At 43.9% G+C, this 26,785-nt stretch overlaps 1 protein-coding gene across 1 annotated transcript; it reads left to right on the top strand.

Moving 5' to 3' along the window:
• The first annotated feature begins 2,224 nt into the window (after positions 1-2,224).
• On the top strand, positions 2,225-25,140 carry LOC118387644 (oxysterol-binding protein 2-like). Its single transcript, XM_035776219.2, has 14 exons — positions 2,225-3,144; positions 4,779-4,984; positions 12,484-12,734; positions 12,979-13,147; positions 14,414-14,537; positions 14,818-14,887; positions 15,055-15,189; positions 15,962-16,207; positions 18,816-18,936; positions 20,443-20,546; positions 20,936-21,031; positions 21,161-21,345; positions 21,542-21,762; positions 21,922-25,140. Exons 1-14 carry the CDS (start codon positions 2,984-2,986, stop codon positions 22,062-22,064), a joined length of 2,232 nt encoding a protein of 743 aa, XP_035632112.1. The 5' UTR covers positions 2,225-2,983; the 3' UTR covers positions 22,065-25,140.
• Positions 25,141-26,785: the final 1,645 nt, after the last annotated feature.

The raw sequence follows: 26,785 nt of genomic DNA, 5'->3' as shown, positions 1-26,785 counted from the left end.
ATTTTTGCAGTCGACTCCGACTCCTGTGACTGTAGTCGAAAGGAGTCTACTTGTCACGTTCTGACCTTAGTTCTTTTATTATGTCTTTGTTTTAGTATGGTCAGGGCGTGAGTTGAGTGGGTTGTCTATGTTCCTTGTATGGTATGGTTCTCAATCAGAGGCAGCTGTTTATCATTGTCCCTGATTGAGAAACATATTTAGGTAGCCTGGTTTCACTTTTGAGTTGTGTGTGATTCTTTTCTGTTCTGTGTTTGTATTTCACCTTACAGGTCTGTTGCTTTCAATCTCTTTGTAGTTTTGTTATTCAGTGTTCAGTTGATTTATTAAATATTAACATGGACACATACCACGCTGCATTTTGGTCCGATCTTGACTACTCTTCCTCAGATGATGAGGAGAACCGTTACACTACTCTTGCTTGACTCCCAAAACACACCGAAAAGGATACAGACAAACCAAATCAAATTATTTGTCACATGCGCCAAATACAACATGCGTAGACCTTACGAAATGCTTACTTACAAGCCCAAAACCAAAAATGAGGTTCAAGAAATAGAGTTAAGAAAATATTTACTAAATAAACTAAAGTAATAAAAATGAAAAGCAACACAAAATTAAATAACGAGGCTGTATGGAGTCAATGTGCGGGGACACAGGTTATAGTCGAGGCAATTTGTACATGAAGGTAGGGGTAAAATATGCATAGATAATAAACAGCAAGTAGCAGCAGTGTAAAAAATAAAGGGGGGATCAATGTAAATAGTCTGGGTTGCGATTTGGTTAATTGTTCAGCAGGCCTACCTGGCCTGATGACTCCTTGCTGTCCGCAGTCCACCTGGTCGTGCTGCTGCTCCAGTTTCAACTGTTCTGCCTGCGGCTATCAAACCCTGACCTGTTCACCGGACGTGCTACCTGTCCCAGACCTGCTGTTTTTAACTCTCTAGAGACAGCAGGAGCGGTAGAGATACTCTGAATGATCGGCTATGAAAAGCCAACTGACATTTACTCCTGAGGTGCTGACCTGTTGCACCCTCTACAACCACTGTGATTATTATTATTTGACCCTGCTGGTCATCTATGAACATTTGAACATCTTGGCCATGTTCTGTCATAATCTCTCATAGCCTGGTTCCTCTCTAGGTTTCTTCCTAGGTTCCGGCCTTTCTAGTGAGTTTTTCCTAGTCACCGTGCTTCTACACCTGCATTGCTTGCTGTTTGGGGTTTTAGGCTGTGTTTCTGTACAGCACTTTGTGACATCAACTGATGTAAGAAGGGCTTCATAAATCAATTTGATTGATAACCATCTCATTATTACAGAGTCCTATTAGGAAGACATTTGCATTCTAGAGGACTGACATGAGCATGATTTAGAACCTTTATCTTACTAGGCAAGTCAGTTAAGAAGACATTCTAATTTACAATGACGCCTACCCCGGCCAAACGCTAACCCAGACAACGCTGGGCCAATTGTGCACCGCCATATGGGACTTCCAATCACTGCCGGTTGTGATAGAGCCTGGAATTGAACTAGGGTCTTTAGTGATGCCTCGGGAGCCCAAATGATGCTGCCTATGACAGATCCCATGGGATGATGCAGCACACTCTAGCCCCCCCCCCGGGATTTTGGTTTTGTATTTATTATCCAAGTATGTACATATTTCAGAGGATGTTTCACACAGGATTCGTTTTCCCTACTGCCCCTGTCATTCTTACTTTAAAAATGTTTTACCCTTATGATGGAAGCCTGGATGTTTTTATTGTAGGCGTGAATATATTTCAACGCCATGTCTAGACGATAATAGGCTACACTGACCAACTCTTGCTTGGCTGCTAAATGTATAGGTCTCCCCATAATATTTAAATTGATGAAGTGTGATTATATTCATTATTTTAGAGATCCCTCCATAGTAAACGTCATTCCTAATAACAGTGCACCACATCCTGTTGATTTTACCTGCTGAACCGTATTTGCACCTGGCTGTGTTTAATGGACGAGAAAGTGAACTTGTCATTTCCAAAAAAGTTTAGAGGGGGTTTCATCAAATAAGATATAGACAATGACTTTTATTGCACATTTTGGCATAATTAAACTGATGCATTTGGAGATGTTCAACTTCAATTCACTGGCACTATGAAGGATAGCTTAGCAATACTCATCGATAGACGAATATATACTATAAATTACGAAGCATTGCTAGATACAGATTACCAAGATATAGACTATGCGCACAGTTCTGGCTGTCTCCCTGCCTGCCCCGATCCTCTCTCTCCCTCGGGTTCTGGCTGTCTCCCGTCCTGCCCCGATCCTCTCTCTCTTTCGCCTGCTCCACTTCATCTTCGCTATAAAAAAAAACGAGTGTGTGTTTGGTCTTCGCTCTTGTGCTCTTGTGCGTAGAATAGCTCTGCTGACATTCCTGGCTGTGCCCCTCCCTTTTCGTTCTCTCCATCACTAGCTCGCTTTTTCTTTGCTGTGAAAGATGCTAGAGTTTGTGTTCTCGAAGTAGACTACGGTAAATAGTTTCATTCGTTGCAAAAATAAAGAATGTTAGGAGTTGAGGAGTCGATTCCTAGCGCAATCGAAGTTTGACACCCATAAATGAAAGTCGACAACGGGAATCTACGGTCAAGGAGTCGGGGAATCGATTATTTTTGAGTCGACTCCCCATCCACTATTTGCGTCACACGCTCCCCTTCCTCTCATCAGGACCCGTGCTGAAGTCTCAACTAGGTTAGAGGGAGAAGGTTAAACACGCTCTCCATCCTCGTGGCAACCCCCCCCATCTAGCTGAACGAGTAATAGCTATTACAGTGGGTTACCTCATCGGCGTTAACGTTACATGATGGGTAAAACAGGTGCTGTGTTGGTCTTTCGTACTATGAATCATAGGCAAGCTAGCTAGCTGTATCGTCCCTCCACACAGAGCTACCTACAGCTGTGTTGATTCCTTTGCTCTGACTCCATCTACCGCTGACAGTGGGGCAAATGAGTGAACCGGTGAAGAGTTTGCCTTCCCCTACTTCTTCAGGGGGGCAACCTGCGGGGTCTGATACCTACAAAGGCTGGCTGTATAAATGGACAAACTACTTGAAGGGCTACCAACGCCGGTGGTTCGTCCTTAGCAACGGCCTTCTGTCATATTACAGGTAATATTTGCTAGCAGCTAGCTACGCGCTAGCTATCTGCTGTAGATGTCAAGTCAGGCTAGCTAGCTCTGCATGAATCCTGGCAAAATCAAGTGCTGTATCAAACCAATCCCACAGTGACTGTTATTTTAGATTACACGTGTAGTTGACAGTCTATAGAATGTGCTTGACGTTCATAATTTACATAAATGCCGTGGCTTTTTAACTAACATAGCTAGCTAGCTAGTTAGGCCAATATTACTCATCAAAACAAGTATCTTAATATGTTTAGCTAACGTTATGTGGCAATTAAGAACTGCATGCCATGAGCTTCATCCATCCCATTCCCACAGGAAGGCAATTCTCTAGTCACATTCAATGACATGGCATAAATGCAGAATGAGCTAGCTGGACACAATTAGCATAACCCCCCAAAATATCTAGTTTGCTAGAAACGTATCAAACTCCAAATGAGTGAATATATATATTTTCGCCTATATGATGTAGTCATTGATATTTTTTGCCAATGTCATGTAGAGAATTGTTATAGATGAACCTGTGAATACTAGTTTAGATCATATTTTGGAACATATACTTTATTTATTTAGGCCTAGATATGTTCTATTCCAGGAACGACTGTCATTGTATGTAGTGTAGTATGCTCTATGTACGTTAACAAGTAGAGGATCTATATAGGTCCTAACATTTCATTATGATGATGATAATGTAGGACATGATCTACCTGATGCATCATGATGCTTTAAAAATGTGTGAATGTGTGGTCCACTGATTCAGTAATGGCCAGTTGTGATGTCAGTCAGTGTTATGCACTTTAATTGTGAGGCATTAGTCAGAGGTGTGTGTGTGTGTGTGTGTGTGTGTGTGTGTGTGTGTGTGTGTGTGTGTGTGTGTGTGTGTGTGTGTGTGTGTGTGTGTGTGTGTAGGCTGCCCTACAGGCTGCCCTACAGTCTCGGGTGGGAATGCACAGCTCTGCTGTTACGTCATTCACAACAAAGAGAGATGGACACAGATAGAGAAACTGAAAAGCATAGAGGCAAGGACTGGTGGTGAATGCAAAAACGTCCATTCAGTCATTCAGTACCGTACCACAGACATACTCCAGCAGCTGTAGCCTCCCCAAGGCTGTGGGGCGCATACCGTTTGAACACATTAGACTTAGAGAGCCTAATGTAGGAGCTGTCGTGTTCACTGTGTTTTTATAGAGCCTAATGGAGGAGTTGTTTTGTTCACTGTGTTTTTATAGAGCCTAATGGGTTTTATGCACTGCTCCTTTGTAGATTCAACTCTACTTTCCCTCTCTTTCCACTCTCCTCTGTGGCATGTGTGTTTATGTAACTGTACTCTCGAGTACTACCACTGTATAAAGAGTTTATGCCCTGACCAACGCATGCGCATTGCACCGACACGCACACACGAACACACTTCCAAGCACTCACATCAGCTATGCTCAAGTGAGATACTTCTATGAAATATTAAACAATTGCATGTGTGTGGATTTGTATGTGTGCAAGAGTATGCATGCCCTGTTATGTATCATTTCTGTCTTTGTAGAACTAGATTTAGTCAGCAGCCTCTTCTCCCCTGTCTCTGTGTGTGTACGTGTGTCTGTGTGTGAATGTGTCTCTGTGCATTAGGACTCAGGCAGAGATGGCCCACACTTGCCGTGGCACCATCACCCTGGCGACGGCACACATTGAGGTGGGTGACACCTGCCACCTGGTGCTGACCAGCGGAGGGCGGAACTACCACCTGAAGGCCACTTCCGATGGGGAGAGTCAGCGCTGGGTCTCGGCTCTCCAACAGGCTAAGGCCAACACCACTCACATGATGCACCAATCAGGTGCGAGCAAGAAGAAAATCATATTTGGGTGGATTGGGAGGTTTTAAATGGGAGAGTGGATAAAGAATTCCTAGCTTCGTATATATTTAGAAATAACGTAAGTAGGACAAAACTGTAGGAATTGTGGCCGTACTACAGTACAGAACACAGTGATTTGTGACCCTGTTGAAAGGAATTGGACTATAAATTATGAAAAGGTTATATCAAACCAATATGAAACTCACTGGGATATTTGACCTTTGGGCTTTCTTCTCATTCAAGGTGAGAATGTATATTGCGATGTTGACTAACCTTTAGAGCATCCACTACTTTTCTGAAAATTATAAGGTTAAGGACCCGAGGTAAACAAATCTTAGTGTTGTATTCAATGTCAAGGTTACCAGTGTTATTCATGAATCAACCACAAGGTGGTGCACGTGCTAAACAAATGGAACAAGTAACCATGTTTTCTCTATATACGTATAACGCAACATTTAAATATAATTTCACTTTGGCGGTTTGTTGTCTGTTCTCTTAAAATCTTCCAGTGCTATCATGTGGCCTTTCTGCACATTGCATTGCTAAGTGGGCACACTACTCTAGGGTCCTTTAAAATAAATTGGCTTGATTGAACAGTCTAATTCTGAGCTATGTCTCCACCAATTGCTGGTCTCAGTCCAGGTCTCTGATTTGCACTTCGTGGGCATGTGGAAATGAGGGTGACTGCCAAGGATGGTGCAAGGGTACAGTTTGTAATGGCGGCCCAGTCTCTCTATCTCTCTCTTACTCACTCTTTCACATCTCATTTCCATCTTCCCTCACATACTTGCTCTCTATTTTCCTCTCTACCCCTCTCTCTCCCTCCCCCTCCCTTTTTTCTGAATATGACGACAGCCAGAGCTGAATGAAGTGATCCTCCAGCATTTTAACTCCTCCTCCCACTCTGCTATGGAGAGTGAGAGGGAAAGAGAGGAGGAAGCAAGAGAAGGTGAAGGAGAGAGAGGCAGGGGAGTAAGAGGGAGGGTTGCTTCATATTTTCATTGAGAGAATTTTCTTTCCGTCTGCACTGTAAGGAGAAGAGAAAGAGATTGAATGCAGCCTCTGTAATGAATTTTCCTCTGTAAGTATTACCTGCTATAATTACATTGAGGACAGAAATGTCAAGTAAGCTATAATGGGGTGTGTGTGTGTGTGTGTGTGTGTGTGTGTGTGTGTGTGTGTGTGTGTGTGTGTGTGTGTGTGTGTGTGTGTGTGTGTGTGTGTGTGTGTGTGTGTGTGTGTGTGTGTGTGTGTGTGTGTGTGCATGCCCTGTATTGTAATGTAAGGTGTTTTTCTTTTGTCCTCATGCTAATTCACTTTGACAGTAAGTGGGGTAGACTTATTTTTGGATGGGACTTTACTAGTGTGTGTTTGTGAACTATGACAGATTTCCCAGTAGTGTTTCACAAGATTGATGAGCTGAACACCAATCAACCTCATTGGGCCTCTTATTACATTTTTCAGCTGCACAATGGGACAAGTGTGATTTACCTGCTACTTTGTTATTTGGCATCTTTTATATGTTCGCTTTTCTTGGCGGAAATGCTGAGTCGAAGCTCTTTCTTTTTCCTCCTTATTGATTTGAACTGACCTAAATATGACAGATGGTGGTAATATGTCTATTAAATGTAAAGTATGTTTTTCTACAGATAGGGTTTATGACAGATTTTCTCAGGCTCTGCATTCATAGGAGAGGGGTGGGCCTCTGCCTCTGTCCCCAGTAGTCTTACCCTCTGGAAGGTTTGTTTGTCTGTGTATGCTTGTGTGTTTATGAACATGGGTTCAAACTTTAAAGTCCTTTGTTTCTTTATTCAACCTTTATTTATTTTATTTATTTAACCATTTATTATTTAAGTCAACAGGATTTGAAAAGTCTGAGCCCATTTAGATGCTTTTACATTTGCCCATGGCTCAAAGTGCTTACAGTACAGTGGACACTGATATGCCAGTGGACACATCATATGCCAGAGAAATGGCCTCCACAATCCAGTGGGAGAGATGCTGCTTAGAAAGCACTCTACCATGAGTCAGTTTAGCAAAACAGACAAAAAGTTAGTCACGGAACACCCCAGACCAGTAAATGTACATGCGTAGCGCTTGTACCAGACACAGGGCATGTAACCTCCACTACTCCTCAGAAGCATACTGAGGAAGCGAAAAGCTCAAAAGCTAGAGACCTGTAGGACATAGTCATGACTTTAAGGGCGAAGGACGCATTAGGACACAACTTCACCTTCAAGTTGCCAAGGGCGAACTTCATACAGGAGGGGTGAATGGATAATGCTTGGAGATCTCCAAAGCGTTTTGTCGAGGACAAAGCCATGAGCAGGAGGGCCTTGTAGGAGTGGATCTTCAGATACAGACTCCATCGGTTGAAATTGGGCTCACCCAGCACATCCCAAACCAAAGCCAAATCCCATGTGGGCACAATAGGTTTACAAACCGGCCTCAGACAGCTCACACCTTTTTTTTAAAACTGCATCGCCAGGGGATGAGCCCCTAGAGTGGCACCATCGATTCTCATATGATATGCTGAAATAGCTGCCATATATACCTTCAGGGTGGAGAATGAACTGCCCTGCTCAAAAATCCCCTGTAGAAACATAAAAATGCCCACTAGAGAGCTCTGAAAAGGAACAATTCCTTTATTTTGTCACCAAAACTCAAACACGTATACCCATACAACCCTCTTGTGGAGGGTGCCCTTGCGGACTGTATGTGCTAACTTTCAAAGGTAATCCCTTTGCCATCAGATTGGACCTTTTAAGGGGCCAAGCCCCCAGACTCCAAATCTCTGGCTGTGGGTGCCAGACCTGCCAATGTGCCTGGAACAACAGGCAGGTCCCTGCACAATGGGAGTTGCCACCGGTCCCCTTCTAAAAGGCAAATGATCTCCGCGAACCACGGTCATTTGGGCCAATGTGGAGCCACAAGGATCAACGACAAGCCCTCCAGACTCACCTTCTCCAGCGTGGGCTGAATCAGGTCAACTTGGGGAAACGTGCAAAGGAGGGTCCAAGGCCACTGGTGCGCGAGAGCATTTGTTCCCAGCAGAACACTCAGGTCCCTTATTGAGAAAAACAGCCGACAATACGCAACGGTCTATATCGACCCTGCCAAACATTTCCCATATCTGGGAGACCCCCGAGAACTGGACCCACCTCCACCCAACTTAGATATCAGATTCGCACCCGCGTTGATGCGTCGCCAGGAGCGAGGGAAAGTGTGCACCGTTCCACAGCAGTAGGGAGCGAGCTACGGATAAGAGGGGGCGAGAATGCACCCCACCCTATCTGTTGACCTGTCCTGCTGTCGGTCCTCACCAGCACCTACTGGCCGGCCAACAATGGGACAAAGCTCCAGGTAACTGATGTGCAGAACGCTCTGCGACCCTGTCCACAACCCTCAAATTAAGCTTCCCTCACACAGCGCACCCCACCCTCGAGGGGATGCGTCTGTCATGATCACCTTGAGGGATATAACTCGAACCATGGGGGTCCCCAGTGACAACAGCCTCGGGTCCCTCCACCGAGCCTGTAGGCATGACGGGGTGAGCGGTTTAGATGGCGCAATATGTCCAAGAGAGTGTCTATCACCTACTGCTGGAAGGGTCGCAACAGCCCATAGCCAACCACTGCTATCATAGATGCCATCATCCCTAATAGATGCAGGCACTGGTGAAAATGCACTAGGTGACCTAGCCAAAATTGGACCAAGCAAAGCCGGAAACAGAGGGCACGATTCTCGACTGAGTCTAACTCGAGACCCAGAGACGGAATGCACTGAGATGGAGTCAAACAGCTCTTCTCTTGATTCACTATGAAACCCTGAGACTGAACATGGGAAACCAGCAATGATGCATGTAACACCACATGCTCCCTTGACTCCGCTACCACCAGCCATTTGATCAGGTAGTCCAATATGCTGAGCCGCAGACTCTGCATAGGTGCCAAACCCGCCTCCACAACTTTAGTGAAAGTGTGAGGCGGGAGGGAAATCCCAAAAGGGAGGAACAGAACTCGTAGGCTACAGCCTCGAAATGGAACCTCAGGAACTTTCCTGTGAGGAGGATACATGGCCACATGACAGTACTCGTCCTTCAGGATGATGGAGATGAACCAACCGCTGACGAGAACAACCGGTTGTTTGTGAGCATTCTGAATTTGTAGACCCTGAAGTGGGTTTATCACCTGTGGAAGCCGGGGCTTCCGGTGAGGTACGGTGTTCATTGGCCTTGTCAGGCATGATTCTAATGTTCTTCAGTAGAGGGCGCTAGTGTGCAAACTCCCCATAGCTGTGTTGTACCGAATTGACCAACACCAAGTTGACCGACTGAAAGAGAACTAGCTACATTACACTACCAAAGCTGTGTTATACCGAGTTGACCGACTGAAAGGTAACTAACTACATTACTCTACCAAAGCTGTGGATTTTAATTCAGTATCAGTCTTATGATTTCTGCTCTAATTCCCTAGTCAATGAGGTTGGGCACCAGTAAAGAGCTGCCGCCATATTAAGGAGTTGTACATCCTAACAGTGACTGATATTGTTCTAGTATTGTTTTGTCCCATCAGAAGTTCACCAGATTTCGGTTTGCTGAAGTAATTTTGTGTGTGTGTACAAGCGTACTTGCGAGCGAGAGATTGTATGGGCTATGTGTGTGTCTGTGTGTGATCGGCTTTTGGGTGATTGATTATTATAACTACAGAGGTCTTCAGTAATGACATCATAGGTGACAATAGATTGGCATGCCAGTTGTTTTAACTGGATGGTAGCTCTGCTGCGATCTCCATCATCGGCAGCGTAGCCTAGTGGTTAGAGCGTTGGACTAGTAACCGGAAGGTTGCGAGTTCAAACCCCTGAGCTGACAAGGTACAAATCTGTCGTTCTGCCCCTGAACAGGCAGTTAACCCACTGTTCCCAGGCCGTCATTGAAAATAAGAATATGTTCTTAACTGACTTGCCTGGTTAAATAAAGGTAAAAATAAAAAATTTAAAAATCTGTCAGGGTCTTATTGTATTCTAGTAACAGTAGCTGTCTCTCCTCTTCCTGGCATCTTTTCTGTCGCCGTCCCTATTGTGGGTTCCCTCTCCATCAGCTGCAGGGGTGGATCATAGAGAGATGTCTCAGAATCAGGGCCAACAAGGGCCATCTCGAACAATTATCTGCTGACGTGTTTTCCTCTGACACCCACACATGACAGATGACAGTGATGATGGTACACATGACAGTGATGATTGGTACTTAACGATCGCACACACACAAACATACCATGCAGCCCTCCTCCTGTCCTACTGTATCGCAGATATTACTCACAGTCTAATATATCACAGTTTGTGTCTTAGCAGGGGTGTACCTATTCATACAGACATGTTTTGATGACTATGTAGATGCAGTTGTAAACTACCTGGTGTCATAGCAGTACCATGCCGAGTAGCTGTCGGAGGTGTGTGTGTGTGTGTGTGTGTGTGTGTGTGTGTGTGTGTGTGTGTGTGTGTGTGTGTGTGTGTGTGTGTGTGTGTGTGTGTGTGTGTGTGTGTGTGTGTGAATGCCACTGACATTGTCAGAGTCAATGTGTGGGGGCACCGGTTAGTCGAGATAATTGAGGGAATTATTAAAGTGACTGTGCATAGATAATAACAGAGAGTAGCAGCAGTGTAAAATATGGGGGGGGGGAGCAATGCAAATAGTCTCGGTAGCCATTTGATTAGATGTTCAGGAGTCTTATTGCTTGGGGGTAGAAGTTGTTTAGAAGCCTCTTGGACCTAGACTTGGCACTCCGGTACCTCTTGCTGTGCGGTAGTAGAGAGAACAGTCTATGACCAGGGTGGCTGGAGTCTTTGACAATGTTTAGGGCCTTCCTCTGACACCGCCTGGTATAGAGGTCCTGGATGGCAGGAAGTTTGGCCACAGTGATATACTGGGCCATACGCACTACCCTATGTAGTGCATTGCGGTCAGAGGCCAAGAAGTTGCCATACCAAGCAGTGATGCAACCCATCAGGATGCTCTCGATGGTGCAGCTGTAGAACCTTTTGAGGATCTTTATTTTATTTTACCTTTATTTAACTAGGCAAGTCAGTTAAGAACAAATTATTATTTTCAATGACGGCCTAGGAACAGCGGGTTAACTGCCTATTAACCCACTGTTAGCTTCTGAGGACACATACCAAATCTTAGGTTGTGTCGTGCCCTCTTCACGGCTGTCTTGGTGTACTTGGACCATGTTAGTTTTTTGGTGATCTGGACACCATGGGAGTTCTTCACTGTGCACTGGAGCTCCACGGCTGCTCTGCCTGACACTGACCTAGATTCAGAAAACCTACCTGCCTGAATGGGAGATTGTAGCTTATATATGAATGCATGTGTCATGTGAAGCAGGCAAATGCAGGAGCTGATGGATTTGGCCCAGTAGGATCTACTGTAGGCATTTGGGATACTTACATTGTTTATGCTCAAATTTACTCACAACCATTGGAGTCACAACAGTTTGATCCAGTTGTAGAAATATCCCTATGGAAATGAGAAGCCTACTATTTATATCTCTCTATTTAAAGTGTCATGGTTTTAGAACATTATTTGCAGATATCACTTGTAGTGTCATTAGTATGTAAGAGTTTTGAGGTGACAATGATGTAGACTCCAGGTGACGCTGTTGTTGTTGTCAGATGCAGATGGTAAGGTCGGGGGGACCTAGGTGACCGTGGCGGGTCGTCAGACACCAGACTCCAGCAGCTCTTACATGACTGTAACACTGCTGCTCTTTCTCTCACAGAGAAGTCCTTTCTCCCTGTCTCTGGGTGCCTTAAGGTCCATATAATGATCCCTCCCCAGGATTATGTCTGTCTCTGCTGCTACGGGCCTATTTATTTCCTCTCAGCTGCCTGTGACTGATGGCCCCGTTCATACCAACACGGGGAGGAGCGGAGGGAAGTGAAGTGCGTCATCTTTTTTTTCTCCCTCCTGCTGCTAAAAATAACCCAGCCCTGCAACTGCATGGGCCTGTGTTTCCACGGCAACGGTGGAAATGTCATTCACAGCTTTCCGCTGGGGAGTGGGGGGGGGGAAACGACAGTGTGTAGAGTTAATATATCTTTCCATCCCTCACACTCTCTCCATCTATTCCCATACATGACTTTACGTAATAGATCTCCATCGATCCCTCCCTTTCCTTTGTCTCCATGTCTATTTGTCGTTGTGAAGTTGTCTTATATCTGTGTGCGTCACAATTATAAGTGTCCACAGTATCTATGCCTCACCTTCTTGGTACATAATGGAAACTTAAATGAGTGTGACCGTCCTACGGCATGAAAAAAAAACACTTTCCACCCTCAAAATCAATCATAATGTCTTCCACTTACAGACTGAATCAAGCTATAAGTGCTATTCTAAGAATCTGGCTTCGTAAGCAAATGCCTGAATGCATGGTAACTCAGTGCTGCACTCTCTGACTCTGCCTTCCACTGTGGCTGGTCTGCAGATGACTCTGGAGATGAGGCCCCCGTGCCCCAGCCAGACCGGGCCCTGACCCAGGGGGCTCTGAAGACCCTGGCCAGTAAGCTGGACGACCTGAGCACCTGCAACGAGCTAATCGGCAAACACGGCACCGCCCTGCAGCGATCCCTAAGCGAGCTCGAGGACCTACGCACGGCCACCGACGGCACCGACAAACTCAAGACCGTCAACGAGCGTGCCACGCTCTTCCGCATCACCTCCAATGCTATGATCAATGTGAGGACCGACTCACTGCTGCTAACACTTTGCTAACATTTCAATACAACGCCTACTGGCTACTTCAATCGATCTTTCTGTATGACCAATGCTAGTAGTCAATCTAATGCTTTAATCAATACAACAATAAGAACTCTCAATGCCATGATCAATAGAAGTGTTTATTACATATTGACTGTGTGGTGTAGCTAAGCTCTGTAGATGTAGATGTGTTATGGATGTATTGTCACCTCTGTGGCTGCAGGCCTGTCGGGACTTCCTGGACGTAGCAGAGACACACAGCCGAAAGTGGCAGAGAGCCCTGCAGTATGAGAGAGAACAGCGCCACCACCTGGAGGAGACTATTGAACAGCTAGCCAAGCAACACAACAGCCTGGAGAGGGCCTGGAGGGAGGCTCCCAGCACACACCCAGGTCAGAGACACACGCACACACACACAAGCAGTTTGTTCTCTCCTCTCATATTTGATAGTGCAACTGATTGGAAAACACTGTCAATGGTTTAAGCTCTTACTGTGAAGGTAGTTTGGTGCAGTTTATTGCTTGGTATGGATTGGAATCTCACAAGAAGCTGGCCCTCCTCTGGTCATCCCTGGCACTGCACGCAAAGTTGGCACTGTATCAGTTTGATTATGTCATTGGTTTGTCTTTCAGAATTTAATTTATATCATACACACACTCAGGTTAGAAAATCAGATCTACACAAACAAAAAACACAAAACACAACCCCGCCCTGTGCAACTGGGTCCTGGACTTTCTGCGTACACACTACATAGTGCAAATACTAGTACAGACCGCAGAATCACTGACAGGTCGACCCCAGGTGGTGAGGGTAGGAAACAACATCTCCACCCTGCTGATCCTCAACACTGGGGCCCCACGAGGGTGTGTTCTCAGCCCTCTCCTGTACTCCCTGTTCACCCATGACTGTGTGGCCATGCACGCCTCCAACTCAATCATCAAGTTTGCAGATGACACTACAGTGGTAGGCTTGATTACCAACAATGACGAGACGGCCTACAGGGAGGAGGTGACGGCCCTCAGAGTGTGGTGTCAGGAAAATAACCTCTCACTCAACGTCAACAAAACAAAGGAGATGATTGTGGACTTCAGGAAACAGCAAAGGGAGCATCCCCCCATCCACATCAACGGGAAAGTAGTAGAGAAGGTGGAACGTTTTAAGTTCCTCGGCGTACACATCACGGACAAACTGAAATGGTCCACCCACACGCTGTCTGTGTGAGCAAGGAGGTCTACAAACCTGAATCAGTTACACCACCTCTGTGAGGAGGAATGGGCCAAAATTCACCCAACTTATTTTGGGAAGCTTGTCGAAGGCTACACGAAAAGTTTGACCCAGGTTAAACTATTTAAATGCAATGCTACCAAATACTAATTAAGTGTATGTAAACTTCTGACCCACTGGGAATGTAATGAAAGAAATAAAAGCTGAAATAAATAATTCTCTCTACTATTATTCTGACATTTCACGTTCTTAAAATAAAGTGGTGATCCTAACTGACCTAAGACAGGGAATATTTACTGAGATTAAATGTCAGGAATTGTGAAAACTGAGTTTAAATGTATTTGGCTAAGGTGTATGTTAACTCCCGACTTCAATTGTATGTGACCAATATAATTTGATTTGATTTGAATTGAATGATCTTGTGTCCCTGGCAGACGGGGGTGAGAGGAGGCGGGAGGGGGATGCCAGTGATGAGAATGAGGACACAGAATTTTTTGATGCCATGGAGGACTCCCCTGCTTTCATCACAGTGACTGCCACTGACCACACCCAGCACAGGTCAGTCAGGGTCGCTGGGATGAAACCCTGTTGAAGGAAGGTTTGCTGTTGAAACATTAGTTTAATGTATTTTGCATCGGAACTGTGAGAGTATATGGCTTTTCTTTTCTCAGTCAGGGTCGCTGACCTCATTTCTACTGATCATGGGGCCAAGTAGATTTCATTCATATAGCTATGTAATATGACGATGCTAGTATAATTCATTATACTTCTTGATGTCTAATGAATTCATCATACTGTGTTTTGTGTATACAGTAGTCATAGTGTGTTTGTGTTTCAGACGCTCAGCCAGTAACCAGAGTATCATGAGCGGACGATTGCCCAATAATGAATGGAGCCACGACGAGAAGGTGAGTCTGCAGGCTTCTGTTCTTTACCACACCTTTACATACCCAGCCGTAGTAAACCATGGACAACTGTATCTTACCTTAGGGAGTGTATGATACAATATTTAATGGTGAGATCTATCCTATAATACCTCAGCTTACCTGACTGTTTGACATGTATTTGTTCTCAGGACCCTGGCTCCGACAACATGCAGCGACGCAGAGTTAGACGCAGCCGCATCCCAGACAAACCCAACTACTCCCTCAACTTGTGGAGCATCATGAAGAACTGCATCGGCAAGGAGCTGTCCAAGATTCCCATGCCTGTAAGAGAAACGAGAAGTGATTCTGCGGTCTGTACTAGTATTTGCACTATGTAGTGTGTGCGCATTAAATGCAAGCTCGAGCAATCAATCACATTTATTTTAGAAAGCCTTTTTTACATCAGCAGTTGTCACTAAGTGCTTTACAGATACCCAGCCTAAAACCCTAAAGAGCTTTACAGATACCCAGCCTAAAACCCTAAAGAGCTTTACAGATACCCAGCCTAAAACCCTAAAGAGCTTTACAGATACCCAGCCTAAAACCCTAAAGAGCAAGTAATGCAGATGCAGAAGCACAGTGGTTAGGAAAAACTGTAGAAGGCAGGAACCAGGCTCCATGGGGTGGCTAGTCCTCTTCTGGCTGTACCGGTTGGAGATTTAAAGACTGGTTCATAGTTGACCAGCAGGTTAAAATAATAACCATGATGGCAATAGAGCACAGGTATTCAAATCTGCTGGTTTTCTTTTCTACCTGATAATTAATTGCACCCACCTGGTGTCCCAGGTCTAAATCAGACCCTGATTAGAGGAGAATAATGAAACAAAGCAGTGGAACTGGCTTCCAAGTCCAGATTTGAATTTGAGGACTATAGATGGTGGAACAGTTCAGCAACTCGGTTGGGTCTAACTCCAATGTGTGTGTGTGTGTGTGTGTGTGTGTGTGTGTGTGTGTGTGTGTGTGTGTGTGTGTGTGTGTGTGTGTGTGTGTGTGTGTGTGTGTGTGTGTGTGTGTGTGTGTGTGTGTGTGTGTGTGTGTGTGCGCGCGCAACCTCAGGTGAACTTCAACGAGCCCCTGTCGATGCTGCAGCGTCTGACTGAGGATCTGGAGTACAGTGACCTGCTGGACCGGGCGGCTCGCTGCGAATCGTCCCTGGAACAGATGTGTCTGGTGGCAGCCTTCTCTGTGTCCTCCTACTCCACCACCATCCACCGCACTGCCAAGCCCTTCAACCCCCTGCTGGGGGAAACCTACGAGCTGGACCGCCTGGACGACTTTGGCTACCGCTCCATCTGCGAGCAGGTCAGACACAACGCACACAGACTCTCTCTCTCTCTCTCTGAAACATATGTCTCAGGTGCACAGAGGGATCTTTCTATAAATAATGGGGCCAATGGGTGACATTGGGATGACAATTTCTAAATGGTTTGAAATGAAAATAAAAGGGATTTTTATGCAGTTCCACATGTACTAAAAGTGAAAATATATCCAAACTGGCCGATAACTTCACCTATACAACAAGGTCTATACATCCTTTAAGCAGGGTTCATACAGATATTGGTAAGTCAAATTCAAGGACTTCATGGAACTTTTTCAAGCACTTAATATGAGGACGACAATATTGAAGTTGCGGGAAACAAATGAAAGTGGCCACATCTCTCACAAAAACAGATAAAAAATGAAATAATTAATCATTATAAAGGAGCAGGAGAACGTATAAATTGGCAACTGTAACGGTTTTCTTCTGGTGAAAGAGAGGCGGACCAAAATGCAGCGTGGTGGTTATTCATGTTTTTAATAAAGACGACTATACATGTACAGACTAAACAAGAAAAGTGAAAACCTAAACAGTCCTATCTGGTGCAAACACAGAGACAGGAACAATCACCCACAAAACCCAACACAAAACAGGCTACCTAAATATGGTTCCCAATCAGAGACAATGACTAACACCTGCCTCTGATTGAGAACCATATCAGGTCAAACATAGAAATAGACAAACCAGACACACAACATAGAATGCCCACCCAGCTCACGTCCTGACCAACACTAAAACAAGGAAAACACATACGAACGATGGACAGAACGTGACAGCAACAATTATTACAAGAACTTTAAGCACCAAATTGAGGAAATGTCTGTTTCAGTACTTGAATTTTGTTATTACCTTATCAGATCATATTGTGAATAAGCCCACTAGGATATTTATTTTGTTGTCAATATATCCAGAATAATGAATAGGATTAGAGTCAATCCTAACAATTGCGCACAGTAGACAAAAACATATGAAAACACAAACTCATTACCTTGATGCTTTCCCTGATAAATCTAACCCTGCTGTAAATCAAGCAGAAAATAACAGATGACCAACATCAATTCGCTGGCGATATTAGATCCAGCGTGGATCCAGCCACAACTGTCTTCACCAGCGTAAGGAATGAGACACCAAAATATTCTGGACATTCTTCGCAAACACCTTTTTTCCAGCACTTGTGCTGTCACAACAACTTTTTGTCACTTGACTGTCATTTGGAAGATTCCTTCCTGGATCAGGAAGGAATCTTCACGCTGTAACTAATCAGCTGGACACCAAATGCGCATCCAACAAGTACTATGCATAATTATTGAAGAACCACGTTAACGACAGTGTCGATTTAGGTTTTAAGTATCAAGTATCAAGGAAAGGTGACTTCGATTTTGCAATCGCATACATTATTTCAGATTTGTGTGCCCAAGAAAACTGTTTTCACTCATTTCAAAACTGTCCCAAAGCTAGATCCAGGATTCTTACAGGGTTCAAGTTCAATGTCTAATTTAACTGATTAATGATTCATGTATGATATTTCGACAACAATAAATGCAAGGACAGAAAAGTAATGTTTTATGTCATCCAATTTTGTTAAAATCCATCAAGACACCCACCATGATAAAGGGTTAAACATAGGTTTTAAATCAACTCGTGACTTTTATTGAATATAGCTGTGATCCCCCCTTTATCTTAATGTAATGACATGACATTTGTTATCAATAACTTATTAAATGCTGTAACACCTGTACTACCATTACTGTACGTCAATTCTACCTCGCAAAGTTTTCATCTCCATCTCATTTAACTTCTCGAAGTATTGCCATACAGGACTTCGCTGCTGTCGCTTGCCTTTCTCTCTTAACGACGATGACGTATTGGTGGAGAGTCGACGCCAAAATAATTGATTCTTCGACTCCGTGCACATCGACTTTCATTTCTGAGTGTCAAGGTTCGATTGCACTAGGAATCGACTGCTAAGATTCAGTGTTTTTGGAACGGAGAAGACAGATTATTTTCCAAACTTTCGAGAACACAAACCCTCGCATCTTTCATAGAGAGAAGGGAGTCGCACAGTATAGGCAGGTCAGCCACCAGGCAGACTGAGTCAGGACCATTCACTAGGCATATCTTTCGGTAATCAAAACCAGTATCTCGTAATGGAATGCTGTAACTCCGCAATTTCTTGGCTCGCAGCTTCAGTAAAGCATGGCCTTTCATCAATGAATAGGATATTCTACACGCAAGACTGAAGACTGAACACACTCGCATCATTAGTGAAGAGAAAGAGCAGGTGAGCCAGAGCGAGGGAGAGAGAAGAAGTGGCATATGTCTTGGAAGCCTCGCAAATTCACCAAAGTAGCCTAAAGTTCACCTCTTCCTCTCTGGTTTTATTTAAATTACACAACTTTCCCCAGGCCTTTATAGCTTATCGTCTAGTTGGGCTATAACACGGAAAATAATGTTTTGTGATTTGCTGGGAGAAAAAAAACAAAAAACATTTGTTTTTCAGAGATTTTTCTTAATGTTAAGGATCCCAATTTTATTTCAATGTTCACACCCCTACGTACTGACGATGTCATCCTCCTCCTTCTGCTCTCTCAGGTCAGTCACCACCCCCCAGCCGCCGCCCACCATGTGATGTCACAGCGAGGCTGGACCCTGTGGCAGGAGATCACTATCGACAGCAAGTTCAGAGGGAAATACATTTCTGTCATGCCATTAGGTGAGCCATGCATACCCAGTACATGAATATTCCTCCGATATGCAATAATTGCTGGTTACACATACAAAAGCATGTCACACAGCTATTTCAAAATATTCACATTTTGCAAGTGATGGTCAGTGCCGTTTAAGATTAGGGAGGACAAATGTATTTTTAATGAGCATAGACTTATTTCTATTACAGCATATTGGATGACTGCCATTCATATTCCATTCACCCAGCTCAATGTAACATCAATAGGTTTAGGCTACTACTGTACAGGATACGCAAATATTCCCTAGACCCATCATGAGGTTGTTACAACCTATCCTACGAATGAAAGTTTACAATGTAGGTTCACAGGTCGAGAGAAAAATGTGAGTAATCAAGATGACAAACAGTGACACATTCAATACCGCCTTGCACACGCTTGCCTGCATCTAGTTGACCTAGGGTGTAATCATTAATCCAAACAGTTGCTAACGAGTGTTTCTATTGGACAAATTCAGGTATGTTTATCCCCGTTCCATTTGTTTCCATTTAAGGAACGTTTTTCAACAGAATCGATGGAATGAATACACCCCTGATCACCCGCAAACACAGTTCACTTTCATAGCAGCTACATACAGAACAGCATGATCACTTTGCTCGTTGTATAATTCCTTCTCGATTCTACGCTCTCTCCTCCGCTCAACTTTTTCCTTCACTTCACTCATTGCCCAACACAACAGCTGTGTCTGTAACCAGGAGAAAAAAAACCTCTCCAAGCCAATCCTTCATATCATAACCGCTAACTGCTACACAGTCTACATCGCTGTGTCACCATATTAGCTAATGTCATAGTCAACATAGCTGAGTAGGCTAAACTAGCTAGCTGCATTCCTTAGCTAAGTAAGTGAAAGTATAAAAAATTAAACAAAATATAGCTAGCTAGCTAGCTCTCTCTCTCTCTCTCTCTCTCGCTTCTCTTTCATTTGTGAAGAAATTAATTTGTTCAACTATTGTATTTCTCTCTCTTTGAGTCAATTACTCACCACATTTTACGCACTGCAGTGCTAGCTGTAGCTTATGATTTTTGTACTAGTTTCATTCTCTGATCCTTTGATTGGGTGAACAACATGTCAGTTCATGCTGCAAAAGCTCTGATAGGTTGCAGGACGTCCTCCGGAAGTTGTCATAATTACTGTCTAAGTCTATGGAAGGGGGTGTGAACCATGTGCCTCCTAGGTTTTATATTGAAGTCCATGTACCCAGAGGAGGACGGAAACTAGCTGTCTTCCAGCTACACCATGGTGCTACCCCAGAGAGTGCTGTTGAGGCTACTGTACACCTTCAGTGTTTTTTAGTCAATTATTTGGTGACATTTGAATATATTTAGTATAGTTTTATCTAAAACAGATAACTTTGTTTATGTTTCACAATTTTTTTTTTTTTTTAAGAAGAAATTTCCAGAGGAGGATGGTCCATTCCTTCCTCCTCAAAGGAGCCTCCACTGGCTGATTATTTTAATTATCTCTTTCTCTCTAGGCTGTATCCACCTGCAGTTCCACTCCAGTGGGAATCACTATGTGTGGGGCAAAGTCACCTCCACGGTGCACAACATCATCGTAGGAAAACTGTGGATTGACCAGGTGTGTGTCTCTCATATTTAATGTGTATTTGTATATTTGTGTTTGATCTGTTTGTAGATGTGTGCAGTGTTTTACAGAATCTGCCCCGTGGTTTCTGCCTTCCTCTACTGTCTCTCATTATGTCGGCATTACTCATTGTATCTGTTTTCTCCCATTTGTCTCCATCCCTTTATGTACGGCTTTGCTATTCTCACTCTTAACAGTGTCCCGTACTGTGATTATTGACATCCATAGTAAATGATTACGATAGACTGCTAACATTGATAAACTAGAAATATTGCATGTTGTGGACATTTGACATGTTGTAGACAGTATGTAAATAATGCTAAAGCTAGGAGAATCATCAGCCTGAGGCTTGGGATAAATAGCCTGTGTTTTTCTCTCTGTAGTCTGGGGACATTGAAATAGTCAACCACAGGACCAAGGACACCTGCCACCTCAAGTTTGTCCCTTACAGTTACTTCTCCAGAGACCTCCCACGCAAGGTGAATCCATGGTTTGCCCTCTGGGTCTCTGTGCTGCATGCGGACCAATTAAAAAAGCTCATGTAGAAACAAACTAGCAGTCCTTACCATCTTCAATGTCTCCTCCCTCTTCTGGTGTTGTGTCTCCAGGTGACAGGTGTGGTAGCAGACAGCGAGGGCACGGCCCACCACATCCTGTCTGGGACCTGGGACGAGAAGATGGAGAGTGCCAAGATAGTAGAAAGCAGCCGGGGATGTGGAGGGTCAGAGGGCAAACAAAAGACTGTCTACCAGACCCTCCAGCCCAAACTGCTGTGGAAGAAATACCCACTTCCGTAAGATCAGCCTGCCTGCATATTATGAAGTCAGCCTTATAGCACATAATGCAAGCTAACCTATTTATACAAGTTATTTGATTCCTCTTGCATCCTCGCACATTATCTTACTTCCACCTCTCTACCCGTTGCTACTCGCCCTCTCCCTCTCTGTCCATCCTATCTGTCTCACCTCAGTGCCTTCTCCACCCACCAGGGAGAATGCTGAGAACATGCACTTCTTTTCCTCCCTGGCCTTGACCCTGAACGAGCCTGAGGAGGGCGTGGCCCCCACTGACAGCCGCCTGAGGCCCGACCAACGGCTGATGGAGTCGGGGCTATGGGACGAGGCCAACGCCCACAAACAGCGCCTGGAGGAACGACAGAGGCTGGAGAGAAGGAAGAGGGAGGCACAGGCCACACAGGCCCTGGAAGAAGGTGAGGAGGGGTGTGAAAGGACTAGATAAGACATCTCAAGAGAGATTACAGTATAGAAACTAGGAAGCGGAAGTTTGACAATTGTGATACAGTGTATGTCAGCAAAATGTTACCCATATTGAGGAACGTCTGTGTATGTTTGTGTCTCTGACTCCTTAGGGCAAGACTTTGAGGGCTTCCAGCCACTGTGGTTTGAGAGGAGGACAGATGATTCAACGGGGGAGAGCACTTACGTGTACAGGGGTGGATACTGGGAGTCCAAAGACAGACAGGACTGGAGCCAATGCCCTGATATCTTCTAAGACTCCGCCCCTGGGACTGTGACATCATCACTGGAGGGCCGAGCTGAGGGACTGATTGACAAGCAGAGGGAGGATCCACACTCTGAAGACACATGGAGATGTGGACAGCTCTTTGTATGTGTATGTGTATTTGTGTGTGTTCCAGAAAGACAAAGCCCTCCATTGAGAATAATGTAAACTTCCCATACTTCAAGAACTGAGATATAAACATAATCTGTCCCCCTCCCCGATGTAGTTCTCTAATCAAACACTGAGTGAGTGTGTGTGCAACAGCGTGAGTGAATGAGATAAATAACTATTTATGACAGAATATTTTGAGTGTGAGGGAAAGAGTTAGAAAATAGCTAATGCATGGAAAACCATATTTATTTGAGCTGGTGTGTATGGTGGTGCCTGGTGCCCCATTGATCTGGTAATAAGGTAATAACTACCGTAAGTATATAATATTATACAATAATAGGCAGAGGCCAGAAGGAAAGTGAAAGTTTGTGTTTTGGTGCTAGGATAGGATGTCCTGTTCCTCTGAGCTGGTTAGGAACAGAGTGTTCCTCCTGCTGGAGATATAAGGGCCTGCATTTATGCTGCACTGGCCAATAGGAATGTCAGGAGATAAAGTTCCCCCAGGTTTGTCTAACTGAAAGGTTATGAAACAAAAAGCTGCACATAGAAATAGAGTAACCAGAACAGACATTATTTTCTACTTCAAGTATCTCCAATATACTTTACATATCTATATGTAACATTATGTTTCCTTCCATGCAACAACTAGGCACTCCCCAGGTTTGTAACAAACTGCTTTTCTGCAGTGCATGAAAACACAGGTGTAGAGGACGCTGGTATCACTATGGGTACTTTTGATTTAATATCTGTACAGACATAATCTCTGAGATCCAGAACTCAAATCTATACCAGTTATGTTACGTGTGTCTGTCCACAAGAGATTAGTACAGACCTAAAATAGTTAGGGGAATTTTGAGGTTGTAACAAGCTACCCACGATTATATTGATTTTGCTCAAATGTCTTGATTTCTCAAATGTTGGTCATACAGTCGCTAGTGAAAGTCTACACACCTCTTGCACAGTCTTTACATTTTGTGAATTAATTTTGCTGCCTTAAAATGTAATCTCAAAAGGGAATACATTTATTTATTTCCTACCGATCTACACAACCTTATCCACATTTTAAGTTCAAGAGAATTCTAGAAAAATATCCAAATGAAAACTAAATAAAAAACAAAGATGTTTTGATTGCGTATGTTTTCACAGCCCAGAGTTTATACTTGGCGGAAGCACCTTTGGGCAACATTTATCCATTGTTTTTGTCAAAATTGCTCAATAAATTTGGGTGGGAGTCATTGATGGACAGCAATATTCAAACCTCTGATTTTCAAGCAAATTTAAGTCAGGAACACTCAACACCTCTTAGAAATACATTCTGGTGTTTTTGACAAGCATACCCATAACATGATGCTGCGACCACCACTTGAAAAAACTGAGGGTTTCACTCAGTGTTGTAATGGATTTGACCCAAGCCTTGTAGTTTTTAATTTAGGCAAAAAAGTTCATGTCTGCTGTGTTGTCTTGCAGTATTACTTAACAGCCTTGTTGCAAACAGAATGGATGATTTGGAGTGGATCTTTTAAAACAGGCTTTATTCTTTTCACTTTGTCATACAGGTCAGTAATGTGGATGTGAATGCAATATTGTTGATCCTTTTCTATTTTCAAGTGTTGTGGTGGCAGCATCATGTTATGGGTATGCTGGTAACTGGCAGGGACTGAGGAGTTAATGTTAATAGGAAAGACACACCAGATCGGATTTTAGGTCTTGAGTGTTCCTGAATGGTCCAGTCTCAGTCCTGACATAAATATGCTTAACAATCTAAGACTAGGTTTGAATATTGCTGTCCATCCAACGACTCCCAACCAAATTTACTGAGCTTAAGCAATTTTGACAAAGCATGGATATGTTGCCCTAATAGTTGTGCAAAATTGGTAGAATATTATTCTAAATGTTTCACAGCTGTAATGGCTGCCAAAGGTGCTTCCACCAAGTATGAATTCTGGGGTCTAAAGACACACACAATCAGGACATCTTTGTTCTAGTTTATTTTTTTTTTGTAATTTGGAAAATTCTATCATTTTTCTTTCACTTTGGAAATGTGGAGTGGGCTGTGTACATCAGTAAGAACAAAACCCCAATTTAATCCATTTTTAGATGTACTGTATTTTAAGGCAGCAAAATGTGAAGACTTTATACGGGGTATGTAGACTTTCACTAGGCACTCGTTTGAGCGCCGAATTGTGTACAGACAAAATCTTAAATTGTTTCATGATTCCTCCCTGTGCGATGAAATGTTTCAAAGTCTTATATTTTTTTAAATATTAAGAAATCATATGAATTATACTATAACATGTGTAATGGCGAGTTTCACAGTGCAATTGAGGTGGGTAATTCAAGTATTACACATCTTTGTGTTTGACTGCAGGCATTTAAACATGCACCATCAATGAACTCAAACGAGTGTTGTGGCACCACGTGTAGCTCATGCATGGTTTAGTGTGCTCATACACTGTTATCTAGTATTAATTAGGCATTAATTAGTATCAATTAGTTGTTTCTAGACTTCATTCACAGAAGAACATCATGTGAATTCACCTTTTGTGCCCAAGGCCTTCGGAAATATATTTTATTTTAGCTCAAACACACAAAGCGTCTCAATGTAGTCTTTCAAACACTCGCAATGTCATTAGAGATGGTCTATAATGTTGTAATCGGCTTTGGTGTCACTTCTCAAATCAAGACAATGATGAGAAATAAATGAGATAAGCCTTCAGGAAGGATGATGTCCCCTGAAGACCCATAGCCAAGAGGAGATTTCCACGGGGAAATCCATCTGTCTGATCTGGGCTTGCAGCAGAAGCTCTGGGGTCTCATGATGGGGTAGTGAAAGGACACTGAGGGCTGCACACTCCACTTTAGGCTACTTGTTTGATGTCACCTTGTCTCTAGCACACACATGTATTCAAGGTGTAACACTCAATAAACCCAAATAAATCGACCTATGTGCACTTTATTGGCTTATCTTGATCAATGTTTCACCCTCAACTGACCTCTCTGAAGGTTAGAGTGTTGGGCCACTAGTTCTATTCCCCGAGACGACAAGGTGAAAAAATCTGTCAAAGGTGCCCATGAGCAACGCACTTAAAGGGACATTTCACAATTTGTAACTTTATATTCATCATCTCCAGCACCACTCCAACATCTACATATGTGGAAAAAATGGTGCGTTTCTATGTTTTGTCGTAAATAAAAAGATATATGTCGTTTCCAATGACATGTTGGGGTGGTGATGGAGATGATGAATATGAAAATGTTGAAATTTCCCCGAATTGCTCCAGAGTCTCCGTTGATAATGGCAGACCCTGGTCGTGACTCCACTCTCAGAGGGTGTCTCAAGGAGAATTGTGATATACAAAAACATATTTTTCCTTAATTCACACATGCATATTACACACTTTTACACGTGTGAAATAGGACAAATATAAGCACCCACCCAATATGTATTTGTTGCTGCAGTAGCACTTACATACAGCAGATGCCACATAGTTTATATTCTAATATTGCTGCTGTAATGAAATGTTCACTTACAGTAAGAAAGAACCTGCTAATCTAATCTGGGGGGGTGTAGCCCTTTCCTGCAGTCAATGACCGAAAGCTCCGTCTTTGGCCTCTTGGGTGCAATGTTATTCATAAATGTATTCATAAATATATATTATTTTTCTAACAATGGAAATCTGGTGTTTATGTCAAACAGTTTTTTTTAAATATATTTCAGTCTTCTGTGATGTATATAAACTGTAATATTGTGAAGCAAACTCAAAATGGAATACATTTCAACTCTATATCTGACAGGGCACAGATGTATTATTTTCTTGAGCCCATAACCATGTTTGTGAGGTTATGTTTCAAAGTAGATTTGTTGAAGACTACTAAGAATCACTCTGTATGGCCCTAATTTAGCCCACTACAGTAAGAAATTAACTGGCACTGTACAGACTTTTTGCATGCCTTTGAGTACAGATCTATGGACATCGTGTCCATTTTTTGTCCAAGAATAGTTTTTTATTGAGCTGATTGGTGTGGCTACAAGTTCAGTATTCAGGTAGTCTAATAATTGAATTACAAGTATTAATGGGCTAGGCTATACACATGAATGGAAAAAGGAAATTGCATCTGTGGCCAGTCGTTGGAGGTTCTGGACCTTTTTGAACTGTCGCCGGATGCTCCGAACTGGGTACTGTCGCCGGACGCTCCGGACTGGGTACTGTCGCCGGACGCTCCGAACTGGGTACTGTCGCCGGACGCTCCGGACTGGGTACTGTCGCCGGACGCTCCGGACTGGGTACTGTCGCCGGACGCTCCGAACTGGGTACTGTCGCCGGACGCTCCGGACTGGGTACTGTCGCCGGACGCTCCGGACTGGGTACTGTCGCCGGACGCTCCGGACTGGGTACTGTCGCCGGACGCTCCGGACTGGGTACTGTCGCCGGACGCTCCGGACTGTGAACTGTCGCCGGGAGCTCCGGACTGGGTACTGTCGCCGGACGCTCCGGACTGGGTACAGTCGCCGGACGCTCCGGACTGGGAACTGTCGCCGGGCGCTCCGGACTGGGTACTGTCGCCGGACGCTCCGGACTGTGAACTGTCGCCGGGAGCTC

The sequence above is a fragment of the Oncorhynchus keta genome, chromosome 9 (assembly GCF_023373465.1).
Source record: "Oncorhynchus keta strain PuntledgeMale-10-30-2019 chromosome 9, Oket_V2, whole genome shotgun sequence".
NCBI lineage: Eukaryota > Metazoa > Chordata > Actinopteri > Salmoniformes > Salmonidae > Oncorhynchus > Oncorhynchus keta.
This window is presented reverse-complemented; position numbering and strand designations above follow the sequence as displayed.